The sequence below is a fragment of the Pseudorasbora parva genome, chromosome 10 (assembly GCF_024679245.1).
Source record: "Pseudorasbora parva isolate DD20220531a chromosome 10, ASM2467924v1, whole genome shotgun sequence".
Taxonomy (NCBI): Eukaryota; Metazoa; Chordata; class Actinopteri; order Cypriniformes; family Gobionidae; genus Pseudorasbora; species Pseudorasbora parva.
Window position 1 is genome coordinate 28199773 of NC_090181.1, and position 23697 is coordinate 28223469.

Genomic DNA, 23697 nt, shown 5'->3' on the forward strand with positions numbered 1-23697 from the left:
GATTTTAGCATAAAAGAAAAATTCATAATATTGACCAATACATTGTATTGTTGGCTATTGCCACAACTATACCTGTGTAATTTATGATTGGTTTTGTGGATATAAGCATAAGGAGGCTGTAAAAGCTTACCTGTTCAGCATGATGACGATTAACGTCCCTGACAGCCTCCATAGTCCCATTTAGCTACGTGTTAGCCTTTTTTCAGGACACCTAACCTCTTAAAAAAATCCAGATTGATATAAAATGCATTTTAAGTTGGAGAATAATCCGTGAAAGTGTTTTGTGTTCATGTACCACAGACTTTATTTCATACAAATCCCATAAAAAAACAACAACAACATTGACTTCAGGAAGTGCTAAAATGCTTGTTTTTTGTGTTTTAGCCTTCAAAGTGATGTCATGTACCTGCACCCCTCTATCGCGAGCTGTGCCACAACTGCATAGCAATCATGCAGGGGGGGGGGGGGGGGGGATGCTTGCAATTTGAGGAACAATATTGACCACAACTTTTTTTTCTTCTAATTGCTTTATACTCATTTCTGTTTACGTCCTTGATATTCATGATTAGCATTTTCACGTTCTTGTTTTGTTGATGAGACTTTTGTCTTTTTATTCTGGTGATTTTGGTTGGCAGTACCGTCTCACTCCCGAGTTCTGGTCCTCACAGTAATCATTACCTCTATTGAATTTCTCTCTCTGGGGAAAGACGAGACTGCCAAGCAGTGCGGCCTGAGCAACCCCTTCTTCGTGATTGAATGAAAAAGACTTCTCTCGAGTAGGTAAACATGCTTGGAATAAGTTGTAGTGCAGTGGTTGAGAAAATTATGGGGGGGGGGGGTGGTAGTAGCTGGAAAGAGATCTATCAAAATGCCATCTTGTTGCCAGTTTAGAGTATTCCCTCTTTTTTAGCGCCACGTTTTGCAGGGAGATCTTTGTTTGTACTGTTCTGCCCATCTGTCTCTCTCCTCGATTGCTGAAGCATTTACAGAAAAATCCGCGCGTGGCCAGACATATCATGCTTGCACTTGAAAATGAAAGAATATGAATGTTATTCATGCAGTTTCCCAAGTGCCCCACAGGCATAAATTGGTTTATTCAACCCACATATCTTCTGTGGGTTTCACGCTGTGATACTACGAGCATAACTCATTTGCTAGTTAAATTAAAAACCCAATTCAAATTGAAAGCTCACAAGTTACTGAATCAACTGCATGACGTATATCTGGTGTCCCTGCCTTTTTTTTTTTTTTGTCATTTATAATCGAATGAGAAATCTGGAGTCTAGAACTTCACAGCAGCTCACATTCAAGCTTCCAAGCAGACAGGACTCCTACCTGCTCGCCTTTCTAATCGCCTCCTTATCTAAGAAGCTCAGAACCAATTGCTGAGCTGATAGACTTTAAACCTCCCGACACTCGCCGTGAGAGCGGCTCTATACTGTTGACTCTTGGGATCATTCTAGCACAGTGCTTAAAATACTCTATTTCAGATATTACATCTCTGTGTGTACAGGCAAGCAATTTTTGCGCGTGCATAGTTTTGAGCTGAAAGGAAGAAGCTGGGATGTGCGTGATCAGATTGAGCTTTTCAGCGTTCTCATCTTACAGGCAAATTTGAGGGGACGAAGCTCAGCAGCGTTATTTCCATTTCACACTTACGGAATATCAATAGGGCAGGTGCGGGCGAATCACGTATTAAGCCAAGGCATTTCATTTTCACTTACATTATGATCTTATGCAGGATCGTGCGACAGGTCTTTGAACTTCCACCTTACATGGAAGACACACCATTCTTTTATCTGTCTTGACACTGTCGTGCCACGGTTTTAATGCAGCAGCTGAAGGCTACGTGACACGCTGCATGGGACTCTTCATCATGTGTGCCTTATCACTTTAACCATACGTCTCAAAGGGATGTGCCCTTGTTGGTGATTGTCCTTTAAGATGATAAGCGTATCAAAGCTGAGATGAGATTAGAGGGCCATTTTCTGCCGTTATACTCTTTAAACCAAATAAGGTGAATTTTCCCTAAATCAATTAAGTAATGGTGTCACTCAAGGTGTCATCAAGTTCACCCAGTGTGATGTTCTTGAAATAAGAATTTAACCTTGTAATAAATAATAACATTATATATATAGCGAATCACAGCCATGCTGACATCTAAATGACATAGCAATATCACGCAGCTACTAAATAAAAGAGATCGTTCAAAAGTTTACATACCCAATATTGATTTGAGGATATTAAGACCTCCGTTCATCTTCGAAACACAAATGAAGATATTTATTTGCGCACAAAAACTATTCTCGTCGTTTCATAAAATTATTGTACAGACTCTTTAGTGAGATGGGCTTTGTAACGACGTATTTAGTGCCTTTATGGGTCTTGAGAGAGGAAATTACATTGGTGTCAATGAAGGCCTTTCTGAGCCATCGGATTTCAACAAAAATATCTTCATTTGTGTTCGAAGATGAACAGAGGTCTTACGGGTGTCGAACGACATAAGGGTGAGTAATTAATGAAAGAGTTTTCATTTTTGGGTGAACTAACACCTTAATACTGTATGTCATTTCCTGGATGGTCCACGGTTGTTTTGGTCCACGATTTTATTGTTATTTTTGTCATTTTGTGATGTTAGAAAATTCCTCCAGGTCCTGCACATTCTTTAGGTTTCTTCTGCATATTTGACACTTTTCCATGCAGCAATGACTGTATGATTTTGAGATCCATCTTCTTTTTCTACACTGAGGACTATTAAAAAAGGTTCAAACATTCACTGATGCCGCAGAAGGAAACACGACGCATTAAGAGCCGGGGGGTGAAATTGTTTTGAATTTGAAGATCAAAGTAAATTGTACTTAATTTGTCTTCCGGGAAACATGTAATTATATTCTGTTGCTTCCGAAGGGCAGTGCTAGATGAAAAAAAAATATTTAAACAAAATATAAAATTTTTGAACATCTTCACCCTGTTCAAATGTTTTCACCCCCAGGCTCTTAATGTGTCGTGTTTCCTTCTGGACTATCAGAGAATGTTTGCACTTTTTTTAATAGTTGTGTTTGAGTCCCTCATTTGTCCTCAGTGTGACAAGATGGGTCTCAAAATCAGTCACTGCTGACCTGAAGTATTTTTCTGAGGCAGTTTAAGTGCTCAAGACTAACAAGGGAAAACCATCAAAAAAACTTTTAAACAGGGTCATTTTTATAAATTCAGCTGTTATTTGTTTGTCTTGTGGACTGTATTTTAAACATATTTTATGTGACATTATTCATTATTCAGGACAGTACTAATCAGAAAAGAAAATGCATTTTGTATGATCTCTCATTTTGTTAAAATCGTTAACATTTTGCAGATTCGGCAAGGTGTTTTACACTTTTGAGCATGGCTGTACTTTTGTGTAATATTTAAACAAATAATACTATTATTCTTAAAAATTAACCTTTACAAATAATCATACAAATATTCCAACAAATCAAGCATAAGTGATTATGGGTATTTTTCTCATTTTCGTTTAGATTTTTTCTTAATTATGTGGATTGCACAGTACATATTTGTACATGTATAGTACATTGGAACCTACAGTGTTGATATGTAGTTACCAAGTTACAAAGCATTGTTATATCTTGCTTTGCCAGACATGTATTGTGTTTTTGGTACCTTAAAGGGTTTCAATAACATATTCCAACCTGATCTCACAGAATTCCGTGAAATGAACACGGACCCTTTACTCAAAAATCTCTGGTAGTTGCAGCATCCGTGGTCTGCACATGGATTCTCAACACACATTTAATTATCTGCATTTGTAAAAGAAGACATGATTTTATGAATATTTATAGCGAACTTTTATACTTCGGAGCAACTAACTCCACTCCTACCCTAAACCTACCCACTCAACAATATAAAACACATAACAGGCAAATAAATGTACAGTCACTGTTATTTGTTGCAAAAACGGACAGATACAGGATAGAAGTATTAACTCATGTTGCATTCCAAGTCTTCTGAAGTCATACGATATCTTCATGCAGTTGATCTTAATGTTTTAATCGTTGAAATGATGATCGCGCTCCACACACGCACTCATCATATTTCTCGTTTAAATGATACAAACGACTCTTCAGCATGACGCGATCGGTCACGAGACACACGAGAGCCAATGGCATTTAACAATCAAAGCTGACGTAATGATGCAATTGGTCACGGGACATACAACAGCCAATGCTGTCAAAGCTGGCTACGTTTCTTTTGGCGGCAATATTTAAAATGAATTAATATTTGGCGGATGGACTCGACGTTACTGATCGCTTTTCGGGATTTTCTTCACAGAAATCAATCGTTTGGCCTCGGAACACTTGGAATTTTTGTAGTTTCTGAATAAATTGTGCCTGCTGTATCTGTGTATCTGCCTGTTATATCCTGTTTATTATAATGCAACCCGTTCTCACTCCCAAGGCGTCAAAATCCGAAGCATAGTCAAGTGCCTTCCGCGTCACAATTAAGACGCTAAAGGTGCCCCTGGGCGTCATTTTTCGACGCGCTGGGTGCTCCATTCATTACAATGATAAACCTTTGGCGTCATACACAGACGCATTTCATTATTTGCGTTTATAAAAGCAGACATGATTTTATTAATATTTAAAGGCTACTTTTATATTTTGGAGCAACTAACCCAACTCCTACCCTAAACCTACCCATATCTAAACAATATAAAACACATAACAGGCAAATAAATGTAGCTACAGTCACAAGTATTTATTGCAAAAACGGACCAAAACAGTATAAAAGTATTAACTCATGTTGCATTCCAAGTCTTCTGAAGTCCTACGATGTCTTCATGTGAAGAACTGAGTTGATCTTGATGTTTTAATCGCTGAAATGATGATCCCGCTGCCCCGTGAACGAACTCATTCATATCTCATTCAAATAATTCAAAATACTCATGAGCATGACGCAATCGGTCACAAGACACACGAGAGCCAATGACATTTTACAATCAATGCTGACGTAATGACGCAATTGGTCACAAGACATACGAGAGCCAATGCAATTTCACTATGAAATCTCACGTAACGGGCGCCAATATTTGAAATTTGATGTGTTCTTCTGCGGATGGAGATGCTGATCGCTTTTGGGGATTTTCTTCATACAAATCAATCGTTTGAAACTTGGATTATTTAACTTTTTGAATAACATGCAGACGTATGTTATATCCTGTGTTTTATATCATGTTCACACAAATGGGTAGGTTTAGGGATGGGATGGGGTTGGGTTACATGTTAAGCATGTCTAAATAGCGTAAATAAAATAAATGTAAAGAAATTTATGCTTGCTGATTAAATTGAAAAGCACACTCCAACATGTCATAATGGCAAAATCATAAACTAATACAATTTCACCATGACGATAACATTCCCAATACCCAGGGCGTCTGTGTATGACGCCAAAGGTTTCTCACTGAAATGAATGGAACACCCAGCGCGTCGAAACATGACGCCTTGGGGTACCTTTTGCGTCTTTATTGTGACGCGGAAGGCACTTGACCATGCTTCGGTTTTTGACGCCTTGGGAGTGAGAATGGGTTGCAATACACAAATGGGTAGGTTTAGGGAAGGGAAAAACTATGCTGACTGAGTCAAACTGACGAATAAAAGGTGTTGGAACAGGGAATCCGTGTGTGGGCCACGGATGCTGACTGTCATTGACTTACATAGGCATCACTTCCGTGGACCCATCACAGAATTTTCGGCAATTCCGTGAAAGTAACATGGATTTTTGAGTTAAGGGTACGTGTTAATTTCACGGAATTCTGTGAGATCAGGTTGCATATTCACACAAGCTATACAGACATAAATACACACATCACATTGCAATATTTGCATTTGTGAGGAAACGTCTGGATGTTTTCCGTTATGCTCTTTAAGGTAATTGACTGGTTATTGATGATTCAGTCTATGTATTCTAGGTCAGTGGAAGACTATCCATTAAAGGTAGAACACCCTCCATTTGAAGAGATACCGCCCTTTTACTTAATGGAAATTTTCAACCAAGGCAACCATTAGTGCTTGAAACCCTAAAATAAAATCCAGAGGCTTTGAGATGTTCATTGTCCTTTCTTCTTTTTTCTGTTTGTGGGGTTCTGTCCTCATTTGAATGCTTATCAGGTTAAGATTCACATTAGCTGGGTTGTTTAAAGCTGGCAGCTAATTTATTAAAGAACATCCTCAATTCTGCATGAAGGCACTGCTTTTGAGTAAACCACTGCACACACGCCTTCCTCTTCATGAAAATGTTCCGCCGCATTTCCCTTTTACGTCTTAATCTGAAATATATCACAGAAAAATCTGTGAGCTCATCAAAATGCAGAAAGGGACGACACACTTAGGTTTCTTAATTATTTTAAAAGCCTCGCAGTCATTACATGTCTGACATAACAGCACAAATCTAGAGCACCTCTAAATCATTCAAAATTTTTTTTTAATAACCTTTAAGTGCTTTCGGAGTAAAAACGCAATAGCAACAGAATTTGTGCGTCTGCTTATGATATTAAATGCATTAGCTCTGAATAATATTCATTCAAACACAGACATACAAGTGCAAATGAGGTTCATTTCTGTCTTGTCTGTGAGAGAAAGATTGCACCTATGGCGGCATCACATCTCCAGCTGTGACTTGCCGCTTTGTATAGTTGCGATCTGTCAGAAGTTAATGACGGATGCGTTGCCTGTAACGGCAAATTCATAACTTCTTAATGCATCTGGCCGCATCTTGCATATACATTACATGCTGCTGCCCCGATGGCTTGCCAAGCTGTCAAGGGAAAGATTCGCTGAAGTCAACGACTCAAATTTAGAATGAGCGCCGTAAAGGGACAGTTTCTGCTGGAGATGGAGGGGGGCAATATATTGTTTGAGTGCATGATCCGCTCTAGGGCCAGATGTTCCACTTGACAAGCCCCTTGAGTGGAGGGCAGTTCTGCCAGCTGTCTTCCTTCCTACCTTACATGCAGCCATTTGTCGGTGGAGTGTTGAAAGCAGGGGGGAAATCAACAAGAACGGCTTTGCACCACAATCCCACCACTGCAACTGTTGTCCAAAACAAATAGTCCTGTGAAATTGGAGTTTACCTAACAGTGCTTTTGTTTACCGCAACACCGTTTCAGCATGCACCGGTCAAATAGGAAAGAATTATTGCCCTACCTCTATTGCAGGTGAAGCCTTTTGCGTTTACCTTTTCCCAAGTATAATACATGATAATAGCAGAATTCATTCATCAAAGGCTCCTGCTGTTATTCCCTGGAAAGAGTTATATTTAACTTGGATAGGTCACAGCATTTTGCAGCAGGCTCTGCTGAGAATATGAGCCTGAAGAATTATGACTTTTCTGACCCAGGTGTGGGCATTATTCATGCTTAAGATCTGATCGCTACCGCTACGAGAACGCGAGTAAGAGCAGCCGCTGACAAGTTAAAAATGTCAGGACTTTTCTCAAAGTCTTTGGCCTAGTTGTGGAACTTGAAGAGGACATTTTAGTGGCATGTCATTGGTTTCTAGTACTAAGTGTTTGTGGATGTGACATGGGGGTGGTTTTCTTCTGGTTTTTATATTGCTGTCATTTGTCTAATGCGTTAAAGTTAAAGACGTGTGAGTGAATTGTGAAATTCTCTGAATGGAAATGAAATAAATAAATATAAAGTTGGAAAGAACAGCATTTATTTGAAATGGATCTATTTAGTTGCAATGCAAAAGTCTTTACTGTCACTTTTGATCATCCTTGTTGAATAAAAGTATTCATTTCTTTCAAATTAATGGTATTAATATTTTACTCACACCAAACTTAATATATAAACCTTGGATGTTAAATAATGGCGCAGTAAATAAACTAGCGCAAACCTTAGTAAATCACCTTGCATATTTTGCATACGAAAGAGAAACTCCTACAGAAGAATATTCGGTAAAGTCAGCTATTAAAATAACCATGACATGTCTTCGCATTTTCAGCACACATTTTTCACTGTGTCTTTACTAGTAAATCCTGACAGTAGGTTTTTTTTGTTTTGCACTGGCCCTTTGGCTTAAAAATCATGATGGATTTTTTTTTTAAGGTATTTGAAGGTATCTTATTTTTTAATAAAAGGTTATTTCGCACACAGTTCCATAAAATCAGCTAGTGTCTGACTCAGAGCCCTCAGTATTACAAGCTAATCTTTGCATCTCTTGTTTGTTTTGTTTTTACAGCTGGAACAACGTATATCTTTGGGAAAGGAGGAGGCCTCATAACCTTTAACTGGCCAGCAAACGAGCGCCCGAGCACCCGTACGGACAGGCTGACGGTGGGCTTTAGCACCTCGCTCAAGGATGGCATCCTGATCCGCATCGACAGTGCCCCTGGCCTGGGAGACTACCTCATGCTCCACATTGTAAGTCAGAGCTTTTTATAATGTTGACCTTAACCCTGGTCTAACCGTAACTTGATCAGCCACATCAAATGTCATCATATCATGTAAAAAAAAGTCAATACTAAAGGTCCACAACAAGCATTTTACTTTTGAGCATCTTTGCAACCCTTTAACATGTTTGGAAGTACATTTTATCTGAAAGAGTAATCCCGCGCACACAGTAGATGAGATCTGATACCCACTTTATTGCCAATAAAGTATTTTTTCTCCCTAAACCTCAAAAACCTGTTTAAAGTATTAAAACTAGAGGCAGTGTTGGGGGTAACACATTACAAGTAACTTTAATTATGTAATCAGATTACTTTTTTCAAGTACCTTGTAAAGTAACACATTACTTTTACATTTACAACAAAATGTCTCTTTTTTCTTCAAAAAAATGTATTCATAAAGTTTATTGTGTTGTGTTATTGTGTTTAGCATATATTTACTCATCTCACTTAAAAAAATACAGATTCAGTATTACTCAACATCAATAATCTTAAGCCTTTGATATATAAAAGTTAATCATGATATAAGAATATCCTGTAAGTTTCGGAGCTAAAAACTTCCATGTTAGTAAACGAAAATATTTTTTTGACACCAGGCCCAGCAAACACTCAATCTCAGAATATGCCAACCCTTGATAGCAGCGTGTGGTGAAACACAGACTTAATGATACCCATCCCTGGGTGCAACACACTTATCTGAGTAAAACATGTTTTTATATGTGATCGTATTGCAGTGTTACAGATCATAATGATTATGTGTCTAACTGAACATATACCTTAGCATGCTGTCAAAGGCTGAAGAATACTTTATTTTTGGTGTTCATTCATTGCATTTCGGGATTAGACTCGGACATGTATTTTGCCAGGGCTCACAAAGCCCAATGTCCTGGGGTTATGTGTTTTTCAGGCAGTCTACCAAAATGTAAGCCCGGTCTGCCGATAGTGAGATAATAAAGCAAAAAAAGAAAAGAAAAGGGACATAATTTGATATTTGAAGGGTGCATGTGCATGTGTGCGTGTGCGTGTGCGTGTGCGTGTGCGTGTGTGTGTGTGTGTGTGTGTGTGTGATGCATGGTTCACGCTTATATCTACTGATCGGGCGGGCCAAGTAATACAAAAATAACATTCCAATCAATCATGGGTGGATGAGAGATAAATCATTGTGTTTGTTTAATAACATTTTGCGAGCCCTGTGAGAGAATCATTCCAGCTGCCATTTCCCCAAACGCTACCAAAACTATTCCCACATGTACTGACAGGGGAGCAGAAGCTCAAATCCTATCTAATCCTAGCAGTGTGCGTTTACTTCCAAGTCTTCAGTACGGCACGCCCATAAAAACCGAGCATCCAGGAGAGAGGCTCACAACCAAGGTAGACATCACAGTTGCGTAAGCTTCCCATCATAAATCCAAGCATGTAACAGACAGCAGTTGAAGGACAACCCCTGAACCAAGTGGCACAATGCTCATCTGTATTTGCAATACACAAGCTGCAATTCAGCTGCATGTGACAAACACGGCCAGTTTGAAAACACAATGCACTGTAAAAAAAAAATGTTGGTTTAACTTAAAGCTTAACTTAACTTAAAAGCTATTAACCTGGTTGCCTTCAAATTTTGAGTTTATTGAAATTAAAAATTTGAGTTGATAAAATGAAGCAAATTGGTTTAATAAATAGAAACTGAATAGACATAGAAACTTGTATCTGAACCACATAAAAAAAATTGATAAATTATTAAAATAACACAATTTGGCTTATTTCTTGAATAAAGGTTGTCGATTCTCAAAAATGTTAATTGAATTAACTCAAATTTTTAATTTCAATAAACTCAAAATTATAAGGCAACCAGGTAACTTTTTTTTAAATAATTTTGTACAGCGTGGGTACATGCTGCTTTTGAGCTTTTGAAACAAGTGTAACAAAGAGCAATATATATTAATTAGAAATACACATTTATAATATATAATATCGTTTTTAAAATAAGGCTCTAATGCTCACAAAGTGGCATTTATTTGATCAAAAATACAATAAGAACAGTAATATAGTGAAATATTATTACATTTTGAAATAACTGTTTTCTGCTTTAATATGTTTTAATGTAATTTATTTGTGTGATGGCAAATAAATTAAATGTAATATATTTATAAGATTATTTAAACGTATAAACCACAGGCCAGACGCCTTGTGACTGGGCTTTGATGAAGCAAATATGATATTTCTTAAGTAAATTAATTTAATTTCATAATTAAGTGGTTGGAGTAGCTATGCGGCATGTCAAGAATAGACACATCTCGACAGAACACAACATATGCTTCCACTGTTGTTAGCTGCATTGATTATAATAGGACAGTTTATAATCTGTCAAAATGGTGTTTGCATTCTCGGCATTTTATAGAACATAACACCTCTGTGAGTGGATACCTTGTGGGCGGTTTCTTTTTCTTTCTGTTGCAAGTCCTTGTAAATAATCAATCCAGGAATAATGATGTCTCTCAAAGTGCTCTGTTTTGAGTTGCACAGCTTTACTTTTCCATTAATCTTTGTATTGTGTCAATGCCATAGAAATATGTCACTCCACAGCTACATTATAAAAAAAATGTACCTCAGATCATCCATGGTAACTGTGAATTACTTCAGAAGAGGTGTTTTTTATTTTTTATTTTGCTGAGCTACACAATGTTCTTTTCAAATGATTAAAAATCAATGCATACACCGCACAGAAGCCCGTCGGGTTTTTTTTCCTACATTTTATCCATGGCGAGAGCGTCTATTTGGCCGGATGTGTCCATAATGTAAATAATTCAGCACTCGAGTAATGGATGCTGGTTTGGTAATTAACCTGCTTTTCTGAAAGACAAAAGGATTCATTTTCAGACAATGTTTGTCACCAAGGGGTCTTTAACTCATAAATGAACAATAAGGTCAGAGTGTTTCCTTTTCTTTTCTTTTTTTTCACATACAACATACGGCCAACAGCCACATAAACGTACACTCGTATGCGCTTCTTAAATGTTTAATTTCAAAATAATTGGCACCTACGTTTAGCCATATTCACTGAAAAATTAATTATTGATGCTTGACCACATATCTGAGAACGTCTGACTGTACAGTATTGCGAGTATATAATGAAAGAGATAAACAAACAAACAAAAAGTCATATCTTATCACGTTTGTACATAATCAAGTGACCTTGTAGTTTAATGGGGGACGGCTGTCTATTTTTTGTCTGAATGTGAATGGGGAATATTTCTCTGGCTATCTCCATCTGTCCACTAGTTTTATTGTGGCCCACGTTGGTGGTCCGCTGGGACTCTTGGAGCTCTGTAATGGGCAATATAACTAAGGGCATTTCACTAAACCCTCACCCCCTGCCTTTACCCTTTATGACACACATGGACACACATACACACTCGCCCCATTATAGCAGTCTAGTGCTGATGGAAATAAGCCTCTTCTGCCAAATGAACTAAATCTAGAGCACAACTCTAGAGTAAAGGGAATTAAGCTTCCCGTATTTTACAGGCTGTTTCGGAACTTACGTAACTAGTGATTGGGAGTTGCCTTTGATTAGCATGTACTGGTGTGGAATTAATCTTTGCTTTTGGAACACCATTATGTCTCTGGTCTCTTTTTTAGATTAGCTTGCTAAATGTTTAGACTTTGGAACATAAATCCCTTCACCCAAAAATGAAAACTCTGTCATTAATTACTCACCCTTATGTCGTTGGACACCCGTAAGACCTTCATTCATCTTCAGAACACAAACGAAGATATTTTTGTTGAAAGCTGATGGCTGAGAAAGGTTTCAGAAAGGCCTCCATTGGCATTCAGGACATTCCCACTTACAAGACCCATAAAAGGGACTAAAACATTGATACAAAGTCCATCTCACTACAGTGACTGTATAATAATTTTACAATGCGACGGAAAAAAAATTTTTGCGAAAAAAAAAAAAAAATCGAAATAATGACTTTATCCGCCAAGTTATTGTCTTCCGTGTAGGTCTCGGATGTGAACTCACGTGATAGCAGCGGTCCTCCTCTTTTAGGTCATGTATTGAATGGCGGATCATATTCTCGCGCATGTGTCGAGTTCACGTCAATAACTTGGTAGATAAGGTCGTTATTTTGATTTCTGTGCGCACAATGACTATTTCCGTCGCATTGTAACATTATTGTACAGCCACTGTAGTGAGATGGAGTTTGTGTTGATGTTTTTAGTGCCTTTATGGGTCTTGTAAATGGGAATGTACTGAATGCCAATGGAGGCCTTTCAGAAGCCTTTCTCAGCCATCAGCTTTCAACAAAAATATCGTTGCTGCGCGATGAAACTAACGTATGTCCAAAACGGTAACTTTTCAGGAAGTGAAAAAAACCACCGTATTTCAAAAGCAGTTGAATGTAGCATTGTCATACTTGGTATGGCATCTTTACATGTAACCATATTCTTGCCAGTGTAATGATATAATCCAGATTTGACCAAAATTGTGTTTAAATGGACATACGTGCATATTTTACAGTAACGGTGGTCGATACGCGTTCTTCCGATCATTAATTAGAATGGCCAAGTCGCGTTTCATTTTCAGTGTTTATTTGCGCATCTTCTCAGTTAACAACGGCTCTGTGTAGTAACAGCTGCTCTATGTGAAATCACGCACCTGAGGGAATTTACCGCTGATTCGAAAACCGGCTTTACTGGCGAGATGCGCATTAACGATCGGCCGATCGTGATCGGAGCAGCCCTACATTTCAGTAATGAATACACTGTATTGTTTGGCTGACTCAATTCTATTTTCTTTATAGAGACAGACATCCTGAAGAAAGGGAGAAAAATAGATCAGAAAAAATATAGCGCTATGCCCAGTCAATATTGTTTCACTTCACTTCGGAAATCCGTGCGTTAACATCTTTACAACACGATGAAACTTCATGAGACCGGCGAGATGCTTCCACAGGGTGGGAGATACGCGGTGTGATTGACAGCTTTGACACCAGATGGATATACGTAGGGCTGGACAATAATTCAATATCAATATATATCGCAATATAATTTTTTTCAATAACGGTGATATGATTTTTAAACACATTTCCGATATTTCGATAAATACATCACAGCATTCCTCACTGACTGAAGTTCAGGGCGCAGCCGTCAGAAAGAGCAGAACATGATTGGCTACTTGCGCGATGACGTACACCACAGAAACACAGTCAGTGCTCAGCAGTAGTAGGCTGATAGATCCAACACGGCAAGTTTTAGGTACAAAAAGAGTTTCCCTGACTGCAACACAAATGTGACTGAACGAACTTCCACAAGTAAGGAGAAAGAAATAGTTGATAAGAGAAGAAAGACTAACGTTAATTCAGTGGGGTGGAAGTGGTTTGGCGTGTCCCCCGCACTTTTAATAAAGTGTATTTTCATCCCCCGCATATTTACTGGGTCTCACCGGTCCTAGTCGACCCGCTCCGAGCGGGATTTGAAACGGCATTACCTGGAGCGAGGGCGGGCAAGTTAACAGGGACGCTATAGACCGCTTTCTCTAACCTCGGTTGATTGCACGCTTCTTGAGGTCACGGGCAAGTGTAGCCTATACATAGAAACCAACGTGAATACATCAAGATTAAATTTCAGAGACAAAAAATAATCTATGCATGACCTGTCATTTTATTCGTATCTAAATATGAGGAGGGCGCTCTCACAGAAAGTCCAAAAGCGGATTCGTAGAAATTTAGTGTCGCGCTGGAGCTGCAGCTGAAGGAAAACAATCGTTATGAGCTGAAAGGTGACGACGACAGTCAGACGATTGCGACAATATATGAAAGCAATGAAGGAGCATCATGAGCAACAAAACTGTTTTCAACACTGATAATAATCATAAATGTTTGTTGAGCATCAAATCCTAATATGAGAATGATGAGTGACACTGAAGACTGGAGTAATGATGATAAATTCAGCTTTGATCACAGAAATAAATGACACTTTACTATATATTCACGTAGTGAACAGATGATGTAGATCAGAATAATATTTCACTGTATTACGGTTTTTACTGCATTTTTAATTAAACAACTGCAGCATTAAATATATGCTATAGTTTTGCATAAATGGAAAATAGAGCGCTATGAATTGTTCTTCGCTGAAATTTAAAACTTAAAAGAAAATGCCCAATAAACTGCGTCTGCGATATAGGAGCACTGCTGTGAAGCAGATCTACCATCTGAAGAAGATCCATCCGCTAGAATATTCTGAGTCAGGCTGAATCCTGGCTGAAGCACTTTTGTTTAATCTATATTAAGAATAATATAATCAGCCTATATTATAGTTTAAACTTAAAGATATTAATATTAATAAAGTGAGAGTCTTATGTTTATTTGATGTTGATTTCACATTTCTTTTTCATATAAAGGCTAAATACAAATAAAAGGTGAACATTCATTTATTTGTACTGGTTTTATTTCTAAAAAAAATATATAGTTTTATAGGAGGACTATTCATAGACTTGGCAAATACATTTTTCAGAAGTTTGTAGGTACAGACATCCTTTGTGGCAGTTCTTAATAGTTTTTTCTAAAGCTTTTATATAATTCATATCGATATCGGAATTATATCGTATCGACTGAAATTAAGAAAAATATCGTGATATGAATTTTGGCCATATCGTCCAGCCCTAGATATACGTGAGAATCAAATGACACGATTTCACAACTTTTCATTGGTCATTTAGATATTTAGATAGACATTTAGATATGTGAAGCATACTGTATACGGAAATTGACCTGGACATTCAATCTGCCGAAAAATCTCAAAATCAGCTAAATACGTGGTTTTCATCGGACAGCGACGATATCTTCATTTGTGTTCTGAAGATGAACAAAGGTTTTACGGGTGTCCAACGACATGAGGGTGAGTAATTATTGAAATAATTTTCATTATGGGGTGAACTAACCCTTTAAATAGATTTAGGTTTATATTCGACTTTAGGAATAATATTACAGTAGGTGACGATGGATCAGAATGTCACTGCTTTATTTTAGGCTTGGAATTGTGGAAGCCACCCTCTACTAATAACTTTTGTGCTGATAATGAGTGAGCTATTTTCAGGTGTAAACGTCTGTCTCTCTTACACTTCTGAACTGAGAGGCTGGTGACACCATGGAATGCCTTGTTAGACAGTTTCCGGCAACAAGGGAAATGTCAGTGCAGTTGCCCTTCAAACATGCCACCTGTGAAATGGCAAACTATGTGATGGATTCTGCTAACCAATCACTTTATATGGCCTTAAACAAACCATATAATCTATCATGGTCAAATTATCAACAACATTTAGACCTAAAATACTGCCTCATGACTAGCTTTATTAATTGCTGTTGTTGTTGTTCTTGAGATAAGTATGTGAACTTCAGATTGTGCCATGGGGTAGTTATCCTAAAAATTAAAATATATTGTTTACTTACCATCATGCTGTTCCAAAAGTGTTTGACTTTCTTTGCTATATTTTGGAACAAAAAAGATGTTTTGAAGACTGTCAAGAATAAAATGGGGTCTAAAGCAACAATGATTGACGACTTGTTACTATATGGAGAGAAAAAAAAATAGAAATTTGTCAAAATATCTTATTTTCCACAGAAGTAAGAAAGTCATACTGGTTTGGAATGATGTGCGGGTGAGTACATGATGACAGATTTTTCATTTTTTGGGTGAACTATCCTTTTAACTCTTGAAAGAAACGTCTTACATCCCCACGCAAGCTGCATCAAAGCAGGGAACATCTGCCCACTGTACATTTTGGCGTTTCTCACTCTTAAAGTCATCTGATGTGTCTTCAGTCAGAGGAAGGGAAGATACAGAAGTGCCATCTGCTTCACACCATGTTTTCTGTCCATGTGACACATTCATCCAAGAATCATAACAGGTCTTGTCACACTCTCACTTCGTAGCCCTCATAATCTCAACATATACATTAGACATAATTTAACCCATTATGTATCGGTAGTGTGAAATAGTTCTGAATGAAACAGGTAAATGTAGATGGGACAGATAGATTTTATCCTTAAGAAAGTGGCTGGATTGTGAAAAAAGATCAAGATAAGATTAATTTTAGTTTGTGGTTTGGAGCTGTATGTTGGTTAAAAATGACAGTAACACTTTAGTTTAGGTTCTATTTCTCACTATTAAAGGGTTACTTTAGCAATTTAGCATATGGCTTTGTATCAATAGAAGCCCTGGAGTATATTAGAATGATCGTTTCTGATTGGCTGTTTACTAGTACTTATAAAGCACATATTAAAGCCTTATTCTGCATGACCATATTCTAAATCCCTTTATCCACCCAATACCTAAACTTAGCAACTACCTCACTAACTATTAACAAGCAGTAATAAGCTAAATAATAACCAGTAAGGCAAAAGTCTTAGATAAAAGTTAGTTAAAATTGAGAATTAGACCCTAAACTAAAGTGACAAAAATGACATAATTAATTTAGGATTTTCTGTCTTCATAAAAAAAGAATTTTCACATCTTGATAGGCCACTTTTATACACAATCAGTCAAAATTTTGACTGAACAAAACTTTCTTACGATTCTAAATACTATGTCAAATATGCACATCCTAGTCTCTGACTAGTTAATTCTCTCAGAAGGCAGCGGTGTGCCCAAAATCCATGGACAGTAAGGTGAAAAGATGATTTCATTGCTCTGATATATATATAAAAGTACCGTTTGTTTTTGTTTTTTTGTTTTTAAACTTAAAAAAACCCTGAATCAAATCAAGTAATTTTTTGATGCCCCCTTTTTTGGCATTTATATAGGTTTATTGGGTATGCTTTTATTATTATTCTTTTTTAATATATACTATACAAACTGTATATTCTATCCCCTACCCCAAAATCTGCATTTTTAACCTACATTTGCCCCCATAACATGGTGTATACCTAACACACACACACACACACACACACACACACACACACACACACACACACACACACACACACACACACACAGTTTTAGGCTCTTTAAAGCTTCTGTTTCTGTACTACTAGTAAACCATTCATGCTGCCATGCTTGCCATCTGTTGACCGCGGCAGTCTCACATGGGAAAAGGAATGCGCTTTTGTAAATCGCAGTCGATAAGAGGTCCTGCTATAAATGCCTTTAATTTAGACATCTTCTGCTGGAGAGAGAGGAAGAGGTGAGGAGAGACAATCGTGAAGATGTCCCTGCTGTTCTGGCTGATTATAACACTCATCACACATTTATTTCTCCGTGTTCCTTAAGAGTTAAACGCTTAAAGAAAGTTTCAAATGACTAAAGTTAAATGCATTTTGAATTCACTTCCTTCCCTAATACGAACAGCAGCGCCTGCACAGCATTACGTATTTGTTTTAAGTCCGTTGGATACTCATTAACAGCAAATGGCTTCCCTCCACCAGCTGCACAGCTGGAAGTAAGTGTGTAATTAGGGTAAAAAACTAAGCGTTTCTACAAATTGCTTGTGCCCATGTTGTATTACTGCTACAAGAGTGGATGGGATGTTTCAATTTGCTTTAAAGGTCTTTTCCACCCCCTACAAAGCAAAACATCGCCCGTTTTAAATAATGTTAACCAATGTCTTTTCAGCTTAGAAACTCGTACTTTGGCCAAATAGACGGGGGCCTTAAAATGACATAGTCCAATGATGGGCCAGTCATTTGAACTGAATTACGTCGCCGGGTGCTTTCCACATATCGACAGAAGAAGGAAAGGATAAATGGCTCCGACACCAGCAGTCTTTGCCACCAAAGCTGTTGACTGAAATCCTATAAGAGAGAATGATTTAAGTGTACAGAAAATCAATGGTGTTGATCTCTTTTAATCAGTGAGCAGCATAACTACACATTGCCTGTTGATTTTCAATCCTGCAAACCTCTCTGCGCTGAATGGCCCCTGCCACAAGCATCGCACTCCACTTCCATTCAGCCTTAAAGTGCAGAACGATTTTGAGTGAGAAAAGTGAGCACAATTACCCAGCTTGTTCCATTTGCTGCTCGGAGTTCACAGTTTCAATACCAAAGAGAGGGGGATATACTTCATTCTGACAGACTCTTAAGATGTGAAAAAACGATATGACGAAACCGAAGCAGTCTAGTTGGGCGGGGGGGGGGGGGGGGGGTTCTTTTTTTTATAAATGCAAATACTTAACTTCCTGTTGATACAGTAGAAATCCACAGTGGAATTTGTCGCAGGTAACGGGGTAATCTGTCGATGTCTTCACATAACTCGTTTTCAAATTTGAGCCATCAATCTCATAAAATAGTTTGTTATTGACATTTTTCTGCTACAGGGGTATTTGCATCAGTTTTTCATGAAATTTGCATAACGCAAATAAATATATGCATCTGCTTCTGGTGCTATGCACAGTGCACTGTATGGCAGGAAAGAAAACATGAATAATAAAGGTTGGTGCTATTTATATTCAATAATAAAAAATGCTAACCCAGTAAGACTCATAAACTCATTATAATATATGTAATTCAAAACATATGTATGTCATATTTATATATTATATAAAATACCGGCATTTTGCAGGTACTCCAACATTTACAATTTGATCATTATATATACAGTCAAACCAAAAGGTATTCAGACACTTTTAGCAGTTCTCACATTATCACAGTTTATTCGCTGTAGCTTAGAAAACGGTAATAAAATATGACAAGAAGAGTGTCAGTGCAAATTCCTCTTGATAATGTCATATCATTTTTATAGAAAGATATGCAATGGGTTATAATCAGCCAATCAGCTGTCAGCTGTTAAATTTAAGTACACAAGTTGAAGCCAATTTAGTTAAACAAATTACCAAGAAATACTTTCTTTTTTTCAGTCTGTGGTGTAAAAGTTTGCATTAGCAATTCAAGAAAAAACATAATTCTCGATTAATGCAATTAACAAGGGAAAAAAAAAACACCTTAACAGCACTTGTAACGTGACACAAATATTAATGAATTTATTCACAGAAAAGCTAGAAACAAAAGAGGATAAATATATAGGACATTTCTCTCATATCTCATATCTCTCTCTCTCTCTCTCTCTCTCTCTCTCTCTCTCTCTCTCTCTCTCTCTCTCTCTCTCTCTCTCTCTCTCTCTCTCTCTCTCTCTCTCTCTCTCTCTCTCTCCCTCTCTCTCGAAGTCTATTTCCATAATCCATCTGAGCTAATCACCGAACAATCACACATGGCCTTATTCCAACTGTAGCTCCGGAATGCAGGTGCAATACAATCTCTCTGCCTCATTTTCTAAATCTTTCCTCTATTTGAATGGCCGTTTAGTTTACCTGCACATTTATCAGCAAGTGCTAGTTTAGGTGCCCAGCTGGTTTGACAGCTCTGCTCAATTGCTTTTGCTGTATGTGTGGTCAGCGCGGTAAGAAAGCCCGACTGGATAAATGAAGCTGTTCTAAATGCGTTCTGAGTTTCTGTTTTCATGGTCACCCTCATCAAAAGAATCCAGCTTTAATTTCTCATACTGCTGAGTTATGAATCAATATTTCAGAGTCTAATATTACCTTCTAATGTTGTTTGAAAATCGAAACACTCCAGGATTGTGGCTTCAACCTTTATCTAGCCACCTCTATAAATAATCACTCTCTTATTATCAGAAATGGCATGGTCCTTTGCAGCAATTGCGTAAATAAATGATTATTATTATTTAATTATTATAAATTATTAATACATTTAATTATTATTGACTATTATGCTTATAGCATTATAAGAAACTCAATATTCTTTGTACAACTAAAATGTGTATTCTGTAGCAAGTCTATATTTAATATATTTTTTCTTAGCATGTGACAGATATCATGAGCTTTATATTACCTTAATCACTTTATATCATAAAAATCCACAGTACTGAAAAAAACAATATACAAAGTAGCAGACAACCTCAGCAGAATTATTTTTGTATGGTTTATAGTTTTCTTCTGCTGTTACACTATATTGTGTGAAAATAATTCGATGTGTTAAATAAATAAGAACTAGACAGACAGACTATTAAGGGTTCTTTTGCCACAGATTTGGAGGAAAAACGGTGGTATCCTATATGTACACATGCACAGTCATGCTGGTTTTTTTTTCTTTTCTTTTTTTTCAAATCAGCAAATATAAAGCAAATCAGTTAACAATTAATACCTTATTTGGGGTCTGTGATAGCGTACTCTCAGGCTCCGCAGTGGCTACAGGCGGGGATGAGAGTGGTGTAACGCAATCCCCCAAAGGTATTTTTGATCTGGAAATTGCGTTAAATTGGCCAGCAGTTGAAAGCAGATGAATGCGAGCCATGTCTGAAATGGAGCATAATGTGAACGCAGATGGAGAATAAAAAATGCAGATGCCCTGGAAGGTCATTCCGATCAGAGTGCATTGATCCTCAGGGTTCAGTTAAAAAAAACTCAGACACGTAAACAGGGAGGAAATTCACGCTTCCGCAAGGGTTTTGCTCAGAACGGGTTGAATTTCAGTGCCTTCCCTGTATGTATATATATATATTTTTTTTGCATCTTTTTTTTCCCAGTTGGCTCATTAACCTTGACATTGATTGGAGCATGCACAATTTTACTCTGGCCACCTGAAAACTGTGCACAAACTGATGTTAATGTATTCCAGCTAATGATAATGGTAGCAAAGCTTCCCCAGCGATCTTCCTGGCAATTCTCGAAGGACTGCCAACAAACCTCAACTCTTATTAAAGAAAGCTGGCAGCCGCAGGGCACACATTTGCATTATTTTGTCCAGCCACATGTTTTAATCGGTGACAGGCTTGCCACTCAGTCCAGACCTTCCCTACATGACCCACTTTCCAAACAGCATATGTCAAGCGAGATGTGCAGATTTATGAGCAATCAAAACCGCTCCAGCTAAATAAACTGTCCCGATCTCCTTGATGGCACGGATGAAAGACACTGGCGCCTCATCTCAGTACACTGAGCCCATTTCTATTGGATTTTCTTTCTTCTTTCCATGTACGCTTCTATATTTACTTAAAATCGCCCGGGAGTGCGAGACTGGAAGTATTATTTCCAAAAGTACTTCATTGTGTCGCTTTGCATTCACCTCACGGAGATGGTAATTGTGTGTTCTAGGAAAATTGCAGTCTGTCTGACAGCCTCCCCTGCAATTCAGTAACCGGGGGTTTGTATAGAAATCAGACAGGAAATGTTCATTTGGAGTGACCTCCATCTCAAGCTGTACCTTCACATGGGGTGAGAGGAGCCGTGTTATTGATCAAACATAATAAAACATCAAATAAAATAAATAAATAAATAGAACTTCCTCAAATGAGTTTGAATAAATGTTGTTCTTCTGAACTTTTTTTTCCCATCATAATCCGTAATAAAAACTCTCTCAGTTTCCACAAATAAAGCCCCAATGTTTTCAGCTTTGCCATCACAGGAATAAATTACATTTTAAATTGTAATATTACTTCTTTTTTTTTACAGTTTTACTATATTTTTGATTAAATAAATGCTGCCTTTGTGAGCTTATGAGACTTCTTTTATACACTGAGTGTATAAATCTGTATACTGTATATACAAATTTTATTGAATTACACTGATTAAGTTATTTTAGCGCTGTCAAATCGATTAATCACATTCAAAATAAAAGTTTGTATTCGTATTAGGGGTGGCACGGTTCACAAAACACACGGTTCGGTTCGTATCGCGGTTTTAGGATCACACTTTTTCGGGACTGTAAGTTTCTTGTTGTTTTTTCTTTTAATTGTTAACACTCCAGAAATGTACTTCATCATATGATATATTGTTGAATTATCCACAATTTATGAAACAGTATTTAAAAAAAAAAGTTATATCATGTAGAAGTTGTTTCCTAACTGACCGTCTTCTGCTTTTGCTGTCCAACCTTTTTACGGTCCATGTGTCCAACACATTGCGGTAACATTTTGTAATCATGTCAATTTGATCAGAACAATGCACTGTGGCTTTAATTCAGCGTGAGGAGCTTTTTGCCCAAGCTTCAAAGGCCTGTTTAAATTATTAAACCTAGAAGCTTATCTTAACTTTAATGTTACATTTATCATGTGAACTACTTATATACAACATTTTATATGCATGTTTGTTTGGGAAAGAGGGGAACACTGTCACATATCCAGAAGATATATGCTGCCCATCATAAATCAAATGGAGGAGAATGACAGGTGTAAGAGGAGAACACCGGAAAAGGTGACAAAATGGATGATTATAGTCGGTATTTGCAATACACGAGACGCGGTTCAGCTGCGCGAGACAAACGCTGGCAGTGTGGATGCACAACGGGCGTGTGCGACTCCCACTCTCCATACACACTTCTTCTGCCCTGCCAAGGCACTGCTTGCACGTGCGCGGTGTAAAGCCAGCGTTATACGATGCTGGCGCATCCTCCAACTCCGGCCAGCCTTCCTTATCTCTTCCACCTGCCATTTCTACATGTGACGTGACCTGCAGCACTCCACTTTTACTGTCTTTTAACTAATTTACTGTATGTCCACACACACCTCTTATTTCACATGAAATGGACACCCACTCTGTCTGAGGTAACATTCGGGCACGAGGCTACATTGCGCATGTGTCTAACCATTTGATGCACACACTCCGAACCTAGACAAGCAAACCAAACATTGTTTTTTTTTTTTTCATGTACCGTGCCACCCCTAATATATATATATATATATATATATATATATATATATATATATATATATATATATATATATATATATATATATATATATATATATATATATATATATATATATATATAATCACGATTAATTGCATGATTGTCATGAGTTAACCCATGATTAATAGCAACTTAGTCACATTTTTATCAGTTCTAAATGTACCCTAAATTATTTTTTTTAATACTCTAATCAACATGAATGCAAATGTATATTTATTATTAGTGAAACCATATTTAACAGAGCATGAAGACTAGACATGTATCAAAGGCCACAGATGTTTTTCTATGAACTGGTTAATGTCTCTTAAGCCTAAACTTAAAAATTCAGAATAAGCTGTGGTTTCTCTCATTTCAAGAATATTAATAATGGGAGTTTTTACACTGGCAGTTTATTTCAGAGCAGGGCATGGTTCGCATGAAACATTGTTCATGTAAAAGCTGTCATGTGGACCTGGGAGCGCACCCGGGTACCGAACTAGAGACCGAATCCTGGAGGAGGTGCTCAGAGTTTGGTTGCACTCGAACTGATTCACGTGAACAGTGTGAGAAA

The 23697-nt window shown here is 37.5% G+C and overlaps 1 protein-coding gene across 30 annotated transcripts in view; it reads left to right on the plus strand.

The window, feature by feature from the left end:
• nrxn3a (neurexin 3a) overlaps positions 1-23697 on the plus strand; it is a 383052-nt gene that overhangs the window by 276059 nt on the left and 83296 nt on the right. For all 30 annotated transcript variants that reach the window (XR_010908079.1, XR_010908081.1, XR_010908080.1 and 27 more), the window contains one exon: positions 8235-8416. Coding sequence is in view for 26 of the 30 variants with exons in the window: in XM_067455718.1 (XP_067311819.1) it covers positions 8235-8416 (182 nt within the window). In the remaining 4 variants the exon portion in view is untranslated. The remainder of the gene's footprint in view (positions 1-8234; positions 8417-23697) is intronic.